This window comes from Chinchilla lanigera, unplaced genomic scaffold (assembly GCF_000276665.1).
Source record: "Chinchilla lanigera isolate Chin_1 unplaced genomic scaffold, ChiLan1.0 scaffold00083, whole genome shotgun sequence".
NCBI lineage: Eukaryota > Metazoa > Chordata > Mammalia > Rodentia > Chinchillidae > Chinchilla > Chinchilla lanigera.
This window is the reverse complement of record NW_004955484.1, coordinates 3000947-3020655: the sequence shown is the minus strand read 5'-3', so window position 1 is coordinate 3020655 and position 19709 is coordinate 3000947. Positions and strand designations below refer to the sequence as shown.

The 19709-nt window shown below is 48.2% G+C and overlaps 1 protein-coding gene across 1 annotated transcript in view; it reads left to right on the top strand.

The window, feature by feature from the left end:
* Positions 1-13221, top strand: part of Pdpr (pyruvate dehydrogenase phosphatase regulatory subunit) — a gene marked incomplete at its 5' end in the record, with an annotated part of 36626 nt that extends 23405 nt beyond the window's left edge. Inside the window, 6 exon segments of the mRNA XM_005403465.2 lie at positions 210-358; positions 740-852; positions 1961-2055; positions 3168-3257; positions 7182-7364; positions 8460-13221. Of these exon segments, the coding sequence (XP_005403522.1) occupies positions 210-358; positions 740-852; positions 1961-2055; positions 3168-3257; positions 7182-7364; positions 8460-8864 (1035 nt within the window). The 3' untranslated portion in view covers positions 8865-13221.
* Between the last annotated feature and the right edge of the window lie 6488 nt (positions 13222-19709).

The window sequence follows — 19709 nt, the reverse complement described above, 5'->3', positions numbered from 1 at the left end:
CTTTGTCTGGTTTTTAATTTGCCTAGAGAGGCCCACTGACCGCAAGAGTCAGTAGTAGCTTTCCCTGGCCCTTCCTACCATTGAGTAAATCTGCAGTTCCTGTTGCATGGGTGCTGGCCTGTGGGATGTCCTCAGGACTCAGGCTGTTGGCCGTGTGACTAACCGGGTGCTCTTGTGCTCACTACCCCTGCTTATTTCCTCCCCTTCAGTCTACCGGGGACCAGGCGTTAGAAGTTCTGCAGTTCCTCTTCTCTAATGACCTGGATGTGCCCGTGGGCCACATTGTGCACACAGGCATGCTGAACGAGGCCGGGGGCTACGAGAATGACTGCAGCATCGCACGCCTGAGCAAGCGCAGGTGAGGTTGCTGCCACTGCTCAGCCCGACACGCTGCTCCCCGAAGCGTTCTGTAAGCGCAGCAGAGGCCCTCCCCAAGCTCTTCTCCAGGAGACCCGCTTATCCCAGGGACTGAGAAATCAGGCCATGAATTCATGGCCAAGTCATTAGGCCCTACAGTAATCCGCAAGGACCCAGCAAATCATGTCAGAGCTGGTGTAGAAGTTCGTCACTCTCCTGGAGAGGGTGCCTTCCTTCATGTTAGTAAGTCTTTCTTGGCACTAACAGGAAGTTAGAATTTTGCTTTTCATTATGTAAGAGATCGTTCTGCAGTATTCTCAGAGGAGCTTTGAAACTGGATTAGAACTTGTTTCCTGATCCTCTCTCCACGTCTCCCTTTCAGTTTCTTCATGATCTCTCCAACAGACCAGCAGGTTCACTGCTGGGCCTGGCTTAAAAAGCACATGCCTGAGGACAGCAACCTGGTGCTGGAGGATGTCACGTGGAAATACACGGGTGAGGGCCTCCGGGCAGCTGGTGGGATGGAGGCAGGGGTAGAGGCATGTTGGAAATGATATCAGAGTGAGCAACAAAGGGGGTTTTGGTCCTAGATAGCTGACCTCTCACACGTCCCCACTTTCTTAGCGGGGAAGTGTGACATGACTGCTTTGGTTTGTGTTTATTTTGTTTATTGCTACCTCCCCGTATAGCTAGCATGCATTAGTGCAAGTGTTTCCTGGATGAATGAATAAAGAATTTTAAGAGTTTTTATATTTATTACTTAAGTAATAGAGTCGTCAAGGTTTCCCCCTTTTCAATGAGTACACAGTTTTTGTTTTGTTTTGAGGCAGGGTCTCACTATGTATTTCAGACTAGCCTCAATCTCGCAATAATCTTCCTGCCTCAGCCTCCCGAGAGCTAGGATTATAGGCATGTACCATCATATCCAATGTGAGTACATAATTTTTAAGGATGAGTTAATCTGCTTCTCTCTTTCTCAGCAGTCTTAGTTGGGGAGTGGCTCCTTCCTATTCTCGCACCCTGCCCCTGCCAGTGTTGATGTCCCCAGGCCTCACTCTTGATTTGTCACTAGTAGCAAGTAGGACTCACTCCTTGCTACCAGGTTGGCAAACTACAGAATCTTACTGAATGAAAGTGGTGTTCCAGTGTTACGGTGTCTGTATGTTAACTAGCATAAGCTGCTGTCACAGACATTAGAGATCCAAGTGGGTGGACAGCTGTCCTCCAGGTACTGACTCGGAACTGGGGCTTTTTCCAGCCACAATGGGGAGAAGATGAGAACAGGAATCTGGATGGGGAGGCGTGGCCAGCCCTGAAGGTGTCTCATTGGCCAGGGCTCAGCCTCCTGACCCCATCTCACTGCGGACAGTCATCTTAAAAAACCAGGGTGAGCCCCGTCAGCAGACACATCCAGCAGTGCTGTCAGCAGAGGCGTATGGGCCAGAATCAGGGTGACTGGCGTCTGCCCTGGACTTACCCAAGCAAAGCTCACTCCTGTGCTCCTGCCACTTGGGTCTGGCCATCGTGGTGCATCCCGAACCAGCCTTTCCCGTCAGCCCAGTGGTTTGCCCGGAGAAGCTTACATCTCTTCTTTCCCGTACAGCCCTCAACCTGATTGGCCCGCGAGCTGTGGATGTGCTGTCTGAACTGTCCTATGCCCCTATGACTGCAGACCACTTCCCAACTCTGTTTTGCAAGGTGGGTGCTGGTAACGTTGTCTTTAAATGGACAGTGGTGGTAGGTACATATTCTTACTCTCACTCCAACAAAGCGTTGACTTTTATTAAGCAAACAAAATGAGTAATTGTATCCTTTTTCACCTTCGAGGCTTTCCTTAGTAAGTGTGAGGGAATCTCTGAAGCGAGTTAGCTTTTCTGAGTGTCACAGCTCCATGCTTATGGTTCTGTTGCAGTGGATAAAAATTTTAAGTTAGAAGATTACAACACTGACACTACAGACCAGGCTTTTCTTCCTGTCCTTGCTTCCTCTTTGTCAGTCACTTCTGTATAGACACAGTGTCTTCAGAGGAGAAATGGTGTAACTGAATCTCTAAACAACATACGTGTTTTCTTTCTTGTTAGTGGCCACTGTAGCTGGGCAGAACAATTGTAACAATAAAAGCAGTGATGACTGAGTAACAGATGATGACCAACAACCCAGTGGACACTCTCAGGGTCCTGGGACACTGAACTGTGGGACAGTTACCACAGGGACTCTTTGAAGTTCAAACCAGATTTAGGGCCCACCTACCAGTTATCTTTAGTTTTCCCCTCTTCTCTGAGGCAGAAAGAAAACCCCACTTTAGCTGTGAGGAGACCCCTCCCGGAGTTCCTTCCGCCCGCTTTGCCCTGGTGTGTGGGCTCCCCATCCTGGCTTCACAGGACAGGCCCCGCTGCTACCTGAGCTGCTCTGAAAGTGAGGAACTGGGTAGCAAATGAGCTGTGTTCAGTGGGCACCAGGCATCATCTTTTGTATAGCAGGTGCCAAGGATTCATCTGTAGAGTCCCCCAGAGAAGACATGTGGCCAGTCCAGGTCTTTAGGAGGACTTGGGAAATAGTTCATGCTTGTCAAGGACAGTGCTGCCCTTGCCACTGTCAGCTAGGCTAGCAGTCCAGACACAGTGATGTTCAGGAGAAGAGACGTTGGAAAGGCTGGGCTCTGTTTTCAGGGCGAGAGGCCTGCCTTCATGTGCCTCTCCTTAGAGTAAGCACAGGGCGCAGCGTGAACGAGGGGGTCCTCGGGCCTCCTTCCCATGACAGGCCTGAGTGCCTGTCCATACTCACTGTCGTCTCTGTCTCTGCCTCTGCAGGAGATGAGCGTGGGCTACGCGAACGGAATCCGGGTGATGAGCATGACCCACACGGGGGAGCCGGGCTTCATGCTGTACATCCCCATCGAGGTGAGGGTGCTCAGGGTCCTTGCTAGGACCCAGGACAGGCTGCTGTTCCCAGAGCTTGTGCGCACAGGCAGCTTCAGAGAGCTGTGTGTGTCTGGGCCTTTGGAATCGAAATAGGCTGTATGCAAGAGGTTTTATAAAATCATCAAACTGCTCAGTGCCATGTGACAAGTTCTCGCAAACTGTCTGTATTAGTATTTGTTTTTATGATGTCAGGGAGATGGTTATGCATATGCGAGCGTATTCGAAGGGAGATGTTAGCCCTCCCATAAAGACCCAAATGGAAGTACACTGTCCTTTATCTTGGCTGTTCCACTTAACAGCACCGTAGAGACCTTTCTGTCTGTACCTCAGGAGCAAGAGCTTCCCCTTTTTTCTTTTTTCTCTGTGGTGCTGGGGATTGAACCTAGGGCCTTGCTTCTGCTAGACAGGTGCTCTGTTGCTGAGCTATTTCCCAGCCCTTATTTCTCACAGTATTGCACCTTAGGGTGGAATCATAATGTACTCACCCAGTCTTGTACTAGCAGACATTTGGTGTTTCTAGTCCTTGGCTCGTATAAAAAGTTGTGTGGCGTGGAAGCTTTTCTCTTTATTGCGGGAACCCATTGTCAGACGTAGGCTTTTGGTAGCATTAGGTGTGAAAGTTTTTGACTTTCCTGATGAGTGGGGCTGAGCGACCTTTCAGAGCCTTCTGTGGCCAAGCCCAAGCCAGCTGAGGCCTGATGTGGTCCAAGCTTGCCGTCCACCTTGTTGCTTCTCTGCCTCTTTGCCTTCTGCTGGCCTTGGAACACGCTGAATGGCCTTCTGCCTTCCACTAAATTCTTCGCACTCCTTTGGCCTGTCCTTCCTCAGATAGACACTTGTAAGGGCACAGTGTCCCTCTGTTGGGTCTTACTTACATGTCACCTTCCACTAAGACCTTAGTATAGCAAGTTGTAGCACCCGTACTCCTCCCTGGGCTCCTTCTCACTGTTGTTTTTTGTGATATTAGGGATTAAAGCCAAGGGCACTCTACCACTGAGCTACGTTCCCACCCCTTTTGAGACAGGGTCTCACTGATTTATACAGCCTGGTCTGGAACTTGTGATCTTCCTGCCTCAGCTTCCCAAGGAACTGGAATTATGGATGTACACTACGCCTGGCTCTCTTTCCTTTTTACTTTTTTCTGTAACACTTTTTTTTTTTTTTTTAAAGAGTAAAAGAAGGATAACATAATAATAGGGGCTTACCAAATTACAGACAAAGTGGTAGGAAATTATCAATGGTTATTGTTTCACATATTGTTATCTATAAGATAGTTTCTCAGAAAAACAAACAGACAAATGATAGTGAGTTACAGACAAAAGAGGTAGGAGATTATCAATAGTTGTTGTACTATACTTAGGTATCTTCAAAGTGGCTTCTAAAGAATATAAATAGAACTATGCATGAGTGACCTACTGAATAATCATTCAATAATTCTCAATGGTTGTTGTAGGAAACACATAATAATAAGCATGGATCCAATTATGAAATAGGATAGGAACAATATAAACATTACAGAGTTACGGATAGATTAGTAGGAAAATATCAATGACTGCTGTAATACATGGTGGTATCTTCAAAGTGGTTTCTCAGGAAGACAGAGATACACAAGAAGGATCTAACAAGTAGTTACAGCCTAAGGGTTGTCAAAAATCAAGTGAGTCGTCTGGGGCAAAAGCCATTTTTTGTAGCATTTTCTCTCCAGCCTCCCATCGCATTGGGACCCCACAACCAGTTAGTGTCCTCTCCCCAACTGTCAGCACAGGCAGCAGGAATCCTGCTGCAGACTTCTCCAGAGCTCCACCACAGCCTGTACTGTCAGGGGAAGAATGGCTTCCAATGAGTCTCTGCAGGTATTGTGCAAGGTCCTCCTGGTTTACAGCTTCCGAGCGGCTCTCATGACCCCAGTCCACTGGACCTCTGACTCTGTGGGCTTAGTCTGCATTCTCATGTTCTCTGAGTCCTTGTTCAGCAGCTGCTCCTCCACTGGCTCTGGACCTTTCTGGTTCTCAATGGCCGGCAAGAGTGGCCCGTTGTATGGCATGTATTCCCAGGGGTTGTTCAAAGTTTGAATGACTCACACACATCTGTGGGTGGGCAACTGCAGTCGGTGCATGGTGGGCCAATTGTGTCACTGTTTCTCTGTGTCATGATAGATCTCAGTTGAGTGGCGGCAGCCGGCCTAAGGGCTGGCGCGCAACAGCACTCGCCGCCACATGGCTCCCCATGTGCTGGGGGCCCTCCCTCTGGGGGCCTACGAGGCAGGAAGCTAGCCAGCCAGAAGACTGGCGCTCCCCACCCAAGGCTCCCCATGTGCTGGGGGCCCTCCCTCTGGGGGCCTACGAGGCAGGAAGCTAGCCAGCCGGAAGACCTGCGCTCCCCGCCCATGGCTCCCTGTGCGCCGGGAGCCCTCCTTCCAGGGGCCTACGAGGCCAGGAGTGAGCCGCCGGTCCGAAGACCGGTGCTCCCCGCCCAAGGCTCCCCATGTGCTGGGGGCCCTCCCTCTGGGAGCCTACGAGGCAAGATTTTCTGTAACACTTAAACACTGTCTAGTAAAATATATTTTACTTATTTTGTTCACCACGCAACTTTATACTGCTAACGTCTTTCCCCATCATCTGTCTCACGTGTTTGGCACTTAGAAGGTACTCAGTGTATGCACCACTTGCCTAGCTTGGAGCCACAGTGTTTTTGAGTCTGTGTGTTGTCATATTTTTTAGAGCTTATCCTGCGTTATGTTGGAAAAGAACAATTCCTGTTCATTTTCTCTCAAGAACTTTTTTTAAAATGAAAGAGCAAAAAGTTGGATGTGATGGTGTATCCCTGTAATCTCAGCCACTAGGGAAGCTGAGGCAGGAACATCAAGGTCAGCCTGGGCAGCTTAATGGGACTGTCACAAAAACTTCGTTTATATTTTTTGGGGTATGTTACTTTTGTGTGTGCGCATGTGTGTTGTGTGTATGTAATTCTGGGGTTTGAACCCAGGGCCTTCACACTGAACTCTATCCCCAGCCTTTTTTTATTTTTTGAGACAGGGTCTGTTTTTTAACTTGCCCAGCTGAGCTTGAACCTGGGATCCTCCTGCCTCAGTCTCCCACAATGCTAGGATTATAGATGTTTACTACCACACTCAGCTGAAAATTAACAGTCTTATGAGATCCTGGATCTTACAGTCAGACATGCACTGTCTTGTCTTATGTTTCTCAACTTCTTTGGTGACTTTCAGAGGTATTTTGAAGTCTTCATTAAAGTTTATTCAGTTAATATTTTGTTTTTTTGTTGCCGTGAATGAGGAAGGGTGTCTTTGTTCCAAGATATTCTGACTGATGATGTTAGTGTGTTTCCTTATGCAATTATATTGTTTTTAGTCTTTATTTTCAGGTGAGTCTCTGGGATTTCTAGGGTTGAGCCTTATTACATACAGACAGTACTCATGGTTCTTCCTTCTAGATGTGGCTTCATGTGTGAAAGGTCAGGTGTGGTGCATGTCTTTATCTGTAGTTACGAGTGAGAGCTTGGGTTTTTGCAGCTTGGGCCAGTGTGTGCTGCACTAGCACAGGTTGAGAATTGGAGCAAGAGACAAAGCCAGAACTGGGTGGAGACTGGTCACCAGGCTTTTTCAGAAAGTTGAGTTGTGCGATAGCTGCTGTATACTGAAATCACGTCAGGGAAGTGAAAGGTAAGGACCCTGCTGTGGTGGAATCTGTCGCCCAGGCCAGGGAACCCCAGCTCATTACTGCTGGCTCTAGGCCACGGCTCAAGGATGAATTGCCCCGGAGTTTGTGTGACTCTGGCTCTGTCCACATAACAGCGTTAGTGCCACCGCTTCCAGCCTGCTCTGTGCCTGCTCTGGTGGGCCGCTGAGCACTGAGCTCTCCTCTCTCCCTCCTTCCCTCTGGCCAGTACGCTCTGCACGTGTACAACGAAGTGATGAATGTCGGGCAGAAGTACGGAATCCGGAATGCTGGGTACTACGCCCTCCGCAGCCTCCGAATTGAGAAGTTTTTTGCCTTCTGGGGCCAGGATTTAAACATGCTCACCACGCCGCTGGAGTGTGGACGAGAGTCTCGGGTGAAGCTGGAGAAGGTACCGTAGTCACCGGCTTGCTGCTGAGGGTTGAGATCGGCACTGGGACCGGGAGGGTGAGGTGGCAGGTGAAGGCGCTGGGCTGGTTGGGACCCTCAACAGGGCAGCGTCCACTTGGATGAGCGACGGCAGACCGGCCAAGGCGCCTTGCCCTCTGAAGAATCAGTGCTTGGCCAGAAGGGTTTCTGAACTGATTTTGGTTTAGTAACATGCCACGTGGGTTTGTACAGATCAGCTGCTTAATTTAAGTAGACGAACACTTTTTAAACACACAGCTGCAGAGAATGCTCTGTGGAAGACAAGTCTGTCCGCCCCTGCAGCCCACCCAGGCCCTGGCCATGGCAGCAGCAGAGTGCCGAGTTCTCCCTCGCGCTCTTGCAGACCAGGGCTGTCTGCACAGTGCAGTGTCTTGGCTGTAGTGCTCTTTCGGAGCCATTACATGGAATGACTTTTCTGTGATATTACAGTAATAACTCACAGCTTACAAACATTATCTTTAGCTGGTTGTTGGTGTGTGTACCTACAGTCTCAGCTACTTGGAAGGCTGAGGCAGGAGAACCACATGAGCCCAGGGATTTGAGGTCAGCCAGGGCAACATAGTGAGACTCCATCTCCGTGCCACAAAAGAGGGGCAGGGGATATAGCTCAGTGGTACAAAGTTGCCTGGCAAACACAAGGTCCTGAGTTCAATTCCCAGTACCAAAAGAAAGAGGAATTCTAAAAATTCTAGCAAGTATTTTTGTGTGATTTCTCTTTCTAAATATTGTTCTGTGTGGTCTTATGATTGAAATCTGTTTATAAAATTTAAAAAATTAGGAAAAAAGCCAGATTGGTCGTACTCTGGAAGGCTCAGACTGGACATAAGTTCAAGCCCAGCCTAAGCAACTGAGCAAGACGTTGTCCAAGTAAAAATTGAAAAAGGGCTAGGGAAAGCTCGGTGCAAAGGCCCTGGCTGAGCTTCATCCCCAGTACTGCAAAAAAAGAAAAAACTCTGTGCAGCTCTCACTCGGGGGTAAAGGCCATGTCAGGGAAGCCAGCACGGCAGGACCGGGGCGGCCCCCGCGGGGCACTGTCTCAGCTGCTCCTCTTTCCTAGGGCATGGACTTCATGGGCCGGGACGCACTGCTGCAGCAGAAGCAGAACGGAGTGTACAAGCGCTTCACCATGTTCATCCTGGAGGACCACGACACGGACCTGGACCTCTGGCCGTGGTGGGGGGAGCCTATTTACCGGAATGGCCGCTATGTCGGGCAGACCACCAGCAGTGCCTACAGCTACACCCTGGAGCGCCACGTGTGCCTGGGCTTTGTGCACAACTTCTCCGAGGACACTGGGGAGGAGCAGGTGGTCACAGTAGATTTTGTCAACCGGGGAGAATACGAGATTGACATTGCGGGCTACCGGTTCCAAGCCAAGGCCAAGCTCTACCCTGTTGCCTCCCTCTTTACGCACAAGCGCCGAAAGGATGATGTGGAGCTGAGTGACCTGCATGGGAAGTAACACCAGGCACTGTCTCCGCCTCCCATCATCTCACCTGAGGAGCATCACCATGAGAGCTTCCTTTTCCCCGAGCGGTTCCGCTCACTGAAACTTTGCCTCATATTTCTTATCTCCTCGATCTAATTTTGAACTTGACCTGCTTTTAAACTTTTGCAGCCTTTCTTTCTTCCCATCCATCCCTGTTCAGATTCCCATGGTGGCAGGAAGTGTACCTGACAGGGAGGACAGAGGCAAGCTGCCCTGTGGAACTGTGTTAAGGTGACAGAGTGATTCCAAATTCTGTGTCTAAACGAGGCCTGCAGTGTTGTCCGGGCCTCAGGGACGAATCCGTCTCCCTGGGCTACAGTTCCTCAGAGAAGCCTGGTACGTGACGCAGCCCCTGAAATAGCTTGTGCCTTTTAGCTAGGCAGATCATTGTCCTATCCTGTCGCACTGTGGGCTGGCGCCCGATACCTCTAGCAAGAGGATGATCATCTACCTCACTAGGGGAGGCCGCATGTGGACACTGTGTGGGCCATAGGAGAGAGAAGTGATTAGCCAGGGACAGAGCTCAGTGGCACTGTACCCGCCGGGTAATTGCAAAGTCCTGAGTTTGAGCCCCAGTACCAAAAAAAGAAAAAAAGACACAGTTAACTGGCACCATCTTCATCTGCCCGCTGGAGCCAGTTCTCACACCTTCGGGCCAGGGCAGCCTACCTATGATTTTCTTCATCTCTTGCTCATCTCGGTACTGAGGTGGATTTTTGTTTCCCAGCTGAGGAAGCAGGTATGCCAGTGTTGGAGAAACCATGTTACCTTTTGTGTTGCGTTTCCCAGCAGAAGGTCTTACTACAAACTGTGTCACCACCAGCACTGGCTTTTCTGCTGTTCAAAGGTCAGTCCTATCTTGATTTTCCTCCTCGTGTGACTCTAAGCCTCTCCTCTGCCCTGCGCCCTCAGCTCACAAGCTCAGCACGTTTTCCTTCCTTTATTTAGAACAGGGAGGGGACAGGCCGGCCAGAGTGAGTAAACCTTGTTCATGCCGAGCTCACAGTGAAGCCTGGAACTTTATGCCCCTGGGTATGGAAGAAGCAAAGCCACACAGAGATGAGTCCATCCAGAGTTCTCGAGTGTAGCAGCTGGGAGTTCGGAGGCTAGAGGGCTGCTTTTTACTTTCCATCTAGGCTTGCTTTCCCTCCAGCCACCCTCATGCCCTCTGGAACAGAGCACCGACAGTACCCTGCACACTCACCAGGAGTGTCTGTTTGCTCACGGTAAAGCTTGGAGGTCACAGACTGAGCTATCCAGCCCCAACACTTCATTTCCCCTTGTATATAACCACCCTCATTGGGGTTTTTTATTAGAGTAAAAAACTATTAGAAATTTCAATACAGGTGTAGTTTTTGTTGTCTTGGTATCTTGGAGGCATTAGTTCTGCTAAACCTGTAGGGATATTAAAGATCAGTTCATGAGAGCAGCTTAACATTCCCACATTTTTGCCTTAGCTGGCCGTGGTGCACGTTACCCTCGGGCAGACCGGCTCCTCCGAGACATCTCTTCATTTCCCCAGCTGCCCCTCCTGTGTAGTAAGCGACTGCAGTGTCCGCCTATGCGTGGGGCATCTTGGTTGATTTGTTAAGGAAGAGTGTGGTTAGAACGCTCCTTGGGAGCAGGTGTGCATTTCACTTGCTGAGACCTGCTGCTTCTAGGCAGCCAGGAGAGTGCTGAGCAGGGCAGCAGCGCCCGGGAAGGACCCGGGACAGGGACAGCCCTGGGCCACCTACAGGCCACGAACAGGCCGACTCTGACAGATGGAAGCGGGTGGTGTCGAGTTCCAGGTAGCTACATGCTTTCACATATGTTTGCACCACTCCAAATCTGTCTTTGTAAATGAAATTTTACTTGAAGTCCAAAAGAAATTCTGGATTTATGCAGACAACACAACTGTGGCAATAAATTTGTGCTTCAATTGTTAACAGAAGTGTCGCCACTTAAGTTCCAAATTGAAAAAGTAAAAGCCACCGCAATGTATTATGCACACAGAAGTATATTCAAGGTAGACTTTATGGCTTGTATCTTTTTTGCACTTGTTAATCTCTAGCAAGTTTCTGTTCTGTTAATTAACTCTGTGATTTCTAAGTAATGTATTGAAAATCACGCAGCTTGCAGTTTTTCATGCACACAAGGGCAGGGTCAGTCTGCTTGTTTCCCGTAGCTGGCCCTGACGGGAGTGCTGTGAACAGACTCCTCCCTGACTGTCCGGTGCTGAGCAGCAGAGGGCAGCGGAAGCCCTGCCTGCTGAAGGGAGACGTCACAGCACTCTGGGTGGCGGCTGCAAAGCACTAGATCTGGAGGACAGCTACAGTGCTGGTGGTTATAAGGCAGGACAAGCACAACACGCTCACATGTGTCATCCAGTCTCTCGGACAGCAAGGCCATAGAAGTGTGACAATGTAACAGTGTGAGTCAAGGAATTCCGGGGCTTTTCTCTTTGAAATTATCTGTGGGGAAGGCACTGTACATTCTGTTCTTTCGCCAGCACATTTACCTAGGTAATGCTTTGGAACCTAGAAACAGTATGTTGGCCTTGAACCAACAAAGACCCAGATTTGCAAGTTTTCTGTGCGCCTCTCTTTGAGCTACCTTTCCCTGGGTGCAGTTTTGTACTGCTGCCGTGGACCTTCGATGGAGCGTGTGTAGGCAAGATTGCCCCTTCATTACACTGCCCTGGTGGAGGCAACAGCCCTAATTCAGAATGCTTGAAGAGCTTGAAAGGGACGACTTACTGCTTAGATCACCTATTTGATGTCCTCTAACCTTCTGTAACAGCACTACTTCCAGTGCTGCTCCGGAGGTCCCTGTACCTCCAAATGTGGGAGATCCCCATCAGGCTGGGGATTGTTTAGCCCTGTGACTAAGTCCCAGCTTCACTGTGACCCCGAGAGCTGCATCAGGTGATGTGCTCTCCCTGGGGCGTCTCTCCTGGGCACACAATCTTACCTGTTTGCTTTCTTTCCTAGGCTGTTTGCAAGAAAGTAACTAAAACATGAGAGATCAATCCCCAGCTAAGTCTGCTGTCCTGCTTGTGCAGGTACCTGAGATGTTAGTGGCAGGTGCTTTCTTACAGAGATGCCCACAGCCTTGACAGCTGGCTCTGTCCATCCCGTGACTTACCGACACCTGTGCTGGCATCTGAATGTGCCTTCACCATCCTCTAGAGACCCAAGACACAAGGGAACCTCCGTGGCCTCCCGTCGCAGCAAGTCCTAGGAGACCCTGTCCTGCAGAGCACTCGAATCGGGCTGCTTTCAGGGCTGAGCTACAGGTTCGTGTCTGTGGCTTTGATGCTTCTTGGCCAGGGTCCTCTCTAATACCTATGACAGAGTGCTGATCATCACTGGGCAACGCTGCAGAATGAGGTGCTGCCACTGCAGCCACCCCAGAAAACCTGTAGCATGCGCCTGGGCTCCACGCACTGTGTACACGCAGGGGGCAGCGGGTGAGCCCCGGCCTGTCGGGCAGTGCCGCCCTGCGCCGCCGCTTCTGGCCTCCACTTGACGGTGCTGAAGTGTGAGCCCTCTTGCTCACACCACCACAGCACTCAGCATCGTGGTCCCTCGTCATGACCACTGCACTGTTTCGCACAAAAATGGAGCATTTTTTACATCTCTGCCTTCTCCGTGTTCACTCGTCATCATGGTGGTTTCTTCTGATTCTTCTCTAAGCAGAGAGCATCTAACGGAAAACCTGCATTTCTTCACGGGCCATTTTTCTCATAATTAAGTGCACCTGTTTTTAATCCTTTGTAAACATCTTGTTTTTGTCTGTAAAGGACAGAAACTACTAGGTGAGGGGAGATATTTTTAGTATCCAAAATATGCCACGATTTCCTTTGCACACCAAGACCTGCAGCTCGGAGCACCTTCTCCGACCCCGGTTCTCTAGTGCCTTACACCCCGGACCACAGTGCTGGATGAGGTCGAAGGAGGGAAGTGCGTGTCAGTCTGCGGGGTGAAGTTCTGCGGCTTGTGTTCTAGTTCACACTCTACTCTCTGCTTGACTCTTGGGATGTACAGACCCGCCAATGGAATGACTCTGAAGTCCGGTAGCTCACTATCAGTAGTGTGCAGTTCTGTTGAGCCCATTGCTGTTCTGTGAGAGGCAGCAGGTCATCCTGAAGACATCCCAGCCATCTGGGTAAGTGGGATCTTGTCTCAAGAGCCTGGGTGACTTCGAACGCACAGGATGACTGAGCCTTTCTGCCCTCCGTGAGCATAGTGTGAACACTGCGCTGTATCTCTAGCTGGCTGGCTTTCAATGAGACTTTTTTCATGTCACTAGATATGAACATGAATAAACATTTTAACTTCCCTTGTCATGTCACCTGTGGAGTGTCCTTCATGTGCAGTAACTTGGTTCCGTGTATGTGCCATCACAGAGGATAAATACCACACAGAAAGCCATCTGTACCTGGGATGCGATGCCGAAGTGTAAGAAAGAATTTGGAAACTGAGGTGAGGAGGATGCAGTCCAGCTCTGACTCCGTCCTTTGCTGGTGCAGCTGGGATGCGCACACCTCCCTCCCACAGCTACTGCTGCTGTCACTGCACCTGATACCCCATTCCCCGTGAGTCACGGTAAGCACCTGGCATCAGGCTCACTGCCTGGTGCGCTGGTGTGGAAGATGCGTGTGCATTCTTGCCCACAACAAGAGAAAGAGAACGCTGTCTGAGAGAGGCAGCCCGTGCCTTTCCCATCCGTAGCTTCCACGCACAGGTTTAGTCCGAGGGTTTTCACCTGTTTTTTGCATTGCTACATACATGAACCCCACAGGACCTAATCTCATGGATTTCTTTAGTTACACTGCACACCTATACTGTAGGCCACACCATGCAGGTCAGGGAGCTGACTGCGCCTCTATCACTACTGCACTTTGTCCCCTGATGCACAGGCTAACATGACTCCAGGCCTTGGCACAATGTGGCTAAAACCCTAATGGACAAATGCCCTGGACGCTAGTCCCTGCCCAGCAAGGCACAAGAAGCCACACTACCTGTCCACATACAGAGCTCTGGTACTGGGGCTGGGGATTTAGCTCGGCAGCACAGCGCCTGCCTGGCAAGCGCAAGGTCGTGAGTTGAGTCATCGTACCAGGAGGAAAAAAAAGAGCTCTGGTACTGCAACCCTAATAGTGAAGTGACTGCAGGTGGAACCTGGCCCCACTGTCAGCGGGACACCCTTAGAGGGAAGCAGCTGCCCAAGAGGCCCAGATGCACAGGGCCCCCGGTGAATATTTCCAGCAACCATCTGTAAGGTCAAAACAGAGTACGTACCACAGGGAACAAGGCTCAAAGGCCCAAGATGAATGAGTACAAAAATTCGACGTCTTGCCAGGTGTGGTGGTGCACACCTGTAATCCCAGCACTTGGGAGGCTGAGGCAGGAGGATTGTTGCGAGTTCGAGACCAGCCTGGACTACATAGTGAGACCCTGTCTCAAAAAGGCAAGAAATTTTTTAACCCAAATTAATCTGATATAAAATGGGCTAGTTAAGATAGTTAATATGGCCCAGTGTAAACTGAAATGGGGCATTCAAGGATTATAATTTATCAACCTTTATAGTGAGGTGACAGCCAGGTGTACATGCCTGTAATCCCAGCACTCAGGTGGCTGAGGCAGGAGGATCACTTTGAGTTCAAGGCTAACCTGGATGACCTAGTGAAACCCTGTCTAGCAGAAAAAGGGAAGGGAATGACTGTACCTACTCATTCTCCATTTAACAGTCCACACTTTTTAACAGTCCACATTTGTCTGTTCTTTAAAAACAAATCAACCACACCCAGACCCTCTTAGGATGGATTACTGCCCCCTCAACACTTCCCCACACCTGACCCCGAAGGTGACTAACATTACTGAATGATTCAATGTGTGCCTGGTAAAGACGTACTCACAGAGCCACTGCCTCACTCAGCACCTTCTCAGCACCTCTGCAGGTGGCCTGCACCTCGGAAGGCCACCACCTTCTGGCTGCCAGTGGGGACCTCCGCAGCTTGGTGACACAGTGAACAGAGATATTAACCGACCTCCAGGAACCCAGGTACGCTACACAGAGGACCTCCTCCACGACATTCATCTGATACTTGAATGAAGGACATTTAGGTTCAGGGTTTCTTAGTATGTACTTTTGAGATCTGGTAGCTGTGTTTTTCTCTCTCATTTACAGTTTTCTAATGCCCACTGGATATAGACCACACATGATGCCCATGAGGAGTGCTGTACGTATTAAAGCAACATGACTGAGCCAGGCAAAGTGGTACACAACTGTAATTGTATTCTGGGAGGCTGAGGCAGGAAGATCACAAATTTGAGCCCAGGCTACTCAACTTCCTGAGACCCTGTCTCAAAACAAACAGACAAAAAACCACACTGGGCTCTTCCATACCTCTGAGAAGTTCCAAATACTAGTTTAAATCAGCAATGGTGAACCTTCTAGCGTTTTTTTTATTTGTTTGTTTGTTTGTTTGTCTTTTTAAGACAGAGTCTCGCTATGCAGTTCAGGCTGGCCTTCATTCAGCTCACTTTGTAGCCCCGGTTGGTCTTGAACTCACAATCCTCCTGCCTCAGCCTCCCGAGTAAGTGCTGGGATTACAGGTTTGCCCCACTACGCCCGGTAGAGCTTCCCACCCCCACCCCCAACCCCGGTAGAGCTTTTAATGATAACAAATACCTGGCTGTAGCACAACTGTGATGGGTTTGCCATGACTGGTTTAAATGAAAGACAGTGATACACTTGTTGAGTTCTAAATTTCTCTACTTTGACCCAGGCCTTCACCTCATTTTTAATAAGTTATCCATCTTTACCCCACCTCACAAAGGGCAGAAGCCAGATTAAGAGCACACACACTCTTGGGATTCATTAACCACAGCTTCTCCTACAACCCAGGCAGCTGTTCACCCCTCTGGAGGCCCACATGAATCAAAACTTGTACCCAAGCCAGGGGTGGGTGGCACACGCCTGTAATCTCAGCATTGAGAGAGGCTGATGCAGGAGGATCACACATTTGAGCATGTCTGAAAGTTTATAACAATTTTTTCTTTATTTTAAAGAGAATAGTAAAAAAAAAAATAGCAAAATACAAACAAAATAAAGCAAGGACATTAAAAATGATATGGGGTTTCAAACCAAATGATAGGAATTAACAGTGGCTGTTATATTACATATTGTTATCTTCAACAAAGCTGCTCAGATTACCAGATAAAGAATGGAAGACTGATCAAACCATTAAAGAGAATAAGCAAAGAATAATTTAAGAAAACATCAGAGACAATACAGAGTTTCACTAGACAAGATGGCAGGAATTCACCAATGGTTATTATATTGCATATTGTTGTCTTCACATCAGTTGCTCAGATTATGAGATATAAGCATGCAAAATTGGTCAAAATATAAAAAAAAATTTAAGCATTAATTATTCCTTTCAACAAACCACCAGACATCAGCAGTAAAGTTATCCCAGCTCTCCTTCTATATACATACATACCTACATACATACATATTTTGCCTTAGTTCTTTTTCTTCTTCCCTCATCCCGGTTGTTCCTTCCTTTGAGCAATTTCTTTCCCTTTCATATTATCTACTGTACATTTTGGGTCTTATTTACTCTTTCATGTTCTTACACTAGGGAGACAACAGAACCATTTCTTTTTCTTTTTCTTTTTGAGACAGGGTCTCGCTATGCAGTTCAGGCTGGCCTTGAGCTCACTTTGTAGCCCAGGCTGGTCTCAAACTTGCAACAATCCTCCTCCTCCTCGGAGGATCCTGCCTCGGCCTCCCAAGTGCTGGGATTACAGGTGTGCACCACCACACCCGGCTGCTCTCTTAGTTTCCATGAAGTTATTTTATGCAGCTACTACCTGCAGTCCTTGAGAATAAAGTTTGTGGCAGAAACTGTATTTTGAGGGTTTAGTAGTATCCTACAGTAAGTGCAATAAATGTTAAACTGCAACCTTAAAAAAAACAAAAGCTTTGGATGAGCTGGGGGTGTTGGCTCAGGGCTGTAATCCCAGCACTCTGGGGGCTGAGGCAGGAAAGTCACATTAGAGCCCGGCCCTGGCCGATTAGTGACTGAGAGCCTATCTCAAAATAAAATGCTAAAAAATAAAAGGGTTCAGTCACAAAAACTTAAAATACCTGGGAACTAACCTAACCAAATAAGTGTAAGACCTCGACTTCTGTAACAAACACTACAGTAGTCTAAAAAAGAAGATCAAAGAGAACATCAGAAAAGACAAAAGTGGGGGAGACATTATCCCGTTCTGGCCTGTGCAGAACCTGTATTGTCAAAATATCCATACTTCCAAAACTGATATAAAGACTTAACTCAATCCAACCAAAACACCAGCACCATTCCTCACAGAAGTAGGAAAAAAAAAAAAACTATCCTCGGGGGCTGGGGATTTAGCTCAGCCGCACAGCACCTGCCTGGCAAGCGCAAGGTTATGAGTCCGATTTCCCGTACCAGAAAAAAACAAAAAACCAACAAAAACTACCCTCAAATTTATATGGAACTAGAAGAGATCTATAATAGCAAAAGCAATCCTTGGCAATAAAAAGGAAGTAGGAGGCCTCACAACCCTAGATTTTCAGTTGCACTACAGAGCGAGGGTGAGGAAAACACCTGGCACCAGCACAGAAAGAGACACGTGGATCAGTGCAATAGCACAGCAGCTGTACCTCACACCGCCTTAGTGTACAACTAATCTGGTCCAGGTCAGACACAACGCCTGGCTTCCATGTTTTAATTTGCATTTCTCTGATAGCCAGAGACGAGGAACATTCTTTTCATGTATTTACTGGCCATTTGTACTTCTGCGATCTTTCCATTCATTTCAGTGGCCCATATTTTGTTGGGGTCATTTATTTGAGAGGTCTGATTTTTTTAAAAGTTCTTTGTATACCCTAGATGTTAATCCTTTGTCAGAAGTAGCTAGCAAATATATATTTTTTTATTCTGTAGGTTGTTCTTCACTTTCCTGGCTGTTTCCTTTGCTGTACTGAAGCTTTTTAATGTGATATAATCCCATTTGTTGATTCTTAATGTTATTTCTTTTGTACTTGAGGCTCCATTCAGAAAGTCCTTCCGTGTGCCTATGTCTTTTAAGAATTTTACATATTTTATCTTCCAGATTATTTCTGCTTTAAAATTTCTGTCTTGGCCAGGAGTGGTAGCTCACACCTGTAATCCCAGCAATGAGGAGGCTGAGGCAGGAGGATCTTTGCAAGTTTGAGGCCAGCCTGGCTACAACGTGACCTTAAGACCAGCCTGAACTGCATAGTGGGACTCTGTCTCAAAAAGACAAAAAAAAAAAAAAAATTAAGAACATCACAGGCCAGAGATATAGCTCAGTGGCACAGTGCCTGCCTGGCAAGCACTAAGTCCTCTGTTTGATTCATGGTACCAAACCACCCCCCGCAAAAAAAAAAAAAAGTCATGATATGTTATACCCACGTTTATGGCGGCACAATTCATCATAACTAAACCTTGGAAGCAGGCTTTATGTCGAATAGATGAATAGATAAAAATGTGGTATTTGTACATAATGGAGTACCGCTCTGCCATAAAGAAGTTTGAGTTATTTGTAGGAAAATGGATGCAATTTCAGATCTCAATGTTAAGTGAAATAAATCAGGCACATGTGCTTAAATATCTCCTACTTTCTTTTCCACGAAAAACTCGAAGTATAAAGTGCAAAGTGCAAAATAAAAACTAACAGGAACCAGGGAGATAGATCTTTTGCAAATGAGAAGGGGACCTAGAAATAGAGCAAGAGGAAGGGAGGAAGGGAGAAGGGCAATACAAGGAATCAAGACATATTAAGTACGTCTATTTCCTAAGGTGAACGTAAACATTATGTACTGCAATGTACTACAGGCAGGGGACTCCGTGTGAAGACGCTGGGTTGTCTCCAGTTGAGCGGGAAAACAAAAAAAAACAACAGGGTGATAACAACCAGGAAAAAAAGGTGCTGACCTCATGCTCATAATGACCTCCAAGAAACTGAAGAGGTGGACAGCTTAAACAAGGAAGGAAAGAAAGGCACCACCCTCTTCCAACAGGCTTGACAGCAAAGGAGCTAAGGCAGGAAGGAAGACACTGCACACCAGACTCAAACACAACCGCCTCTGGTTTACAAAGAATTTATGATTTTATTTTCTTGGAAACAACTTTGTGATGTTCTCCACTGAGAAGAATAACTTCTGCTAAAGCCCTTTAGGACCAGGGCTGCTGCTGCTGCTCGGATCTGCTTATACAACCTCTGTAAGCAGTCAGGTCCTGAGCTATAGCATTAGGAACAGGTGGGAGGCTGGTCTCAAGAAGATCAGGTGAGTGTAGGTGAATGAACACATTTCCTGCACATGCCTCAGCAGAGCCAGCCATCTGCGAGTCCTGCATTTTATTTTATTTTATTTTTGGTACCGGGAATTGAACTCAGGACCTTGTGCTTGTCAGGCAGGCGCTTGTGCCGCTGAGCTATAGCCCCGGCCCTGGGAGTCCTGCTTTAAAGCAACAGATTCGCTGGACACAATGGCTACCCATCGATGGTCCCACCTGTGATCTGGAAGGCTGAGGCAGGAGGATCCCAAGTTCAGCCCAGCCTGGCCAACTTCAGAACTTAGCAAGACACTGTCTCAAAAAACAACAAGGGCTGTCGGGAGTAGTGGCGCTCGCCTGTGATCCCAGGGCTCAGGAGCTGAGGCCGGAGGTTCCCCCCTAGTTCCAGACCAGCCTGACTACATAGCGAGTTGAGGCCAGCCAAAACTGCATAGGGAGACACTGTCTCAAAAACAAACAAAACCCCCTAAAAA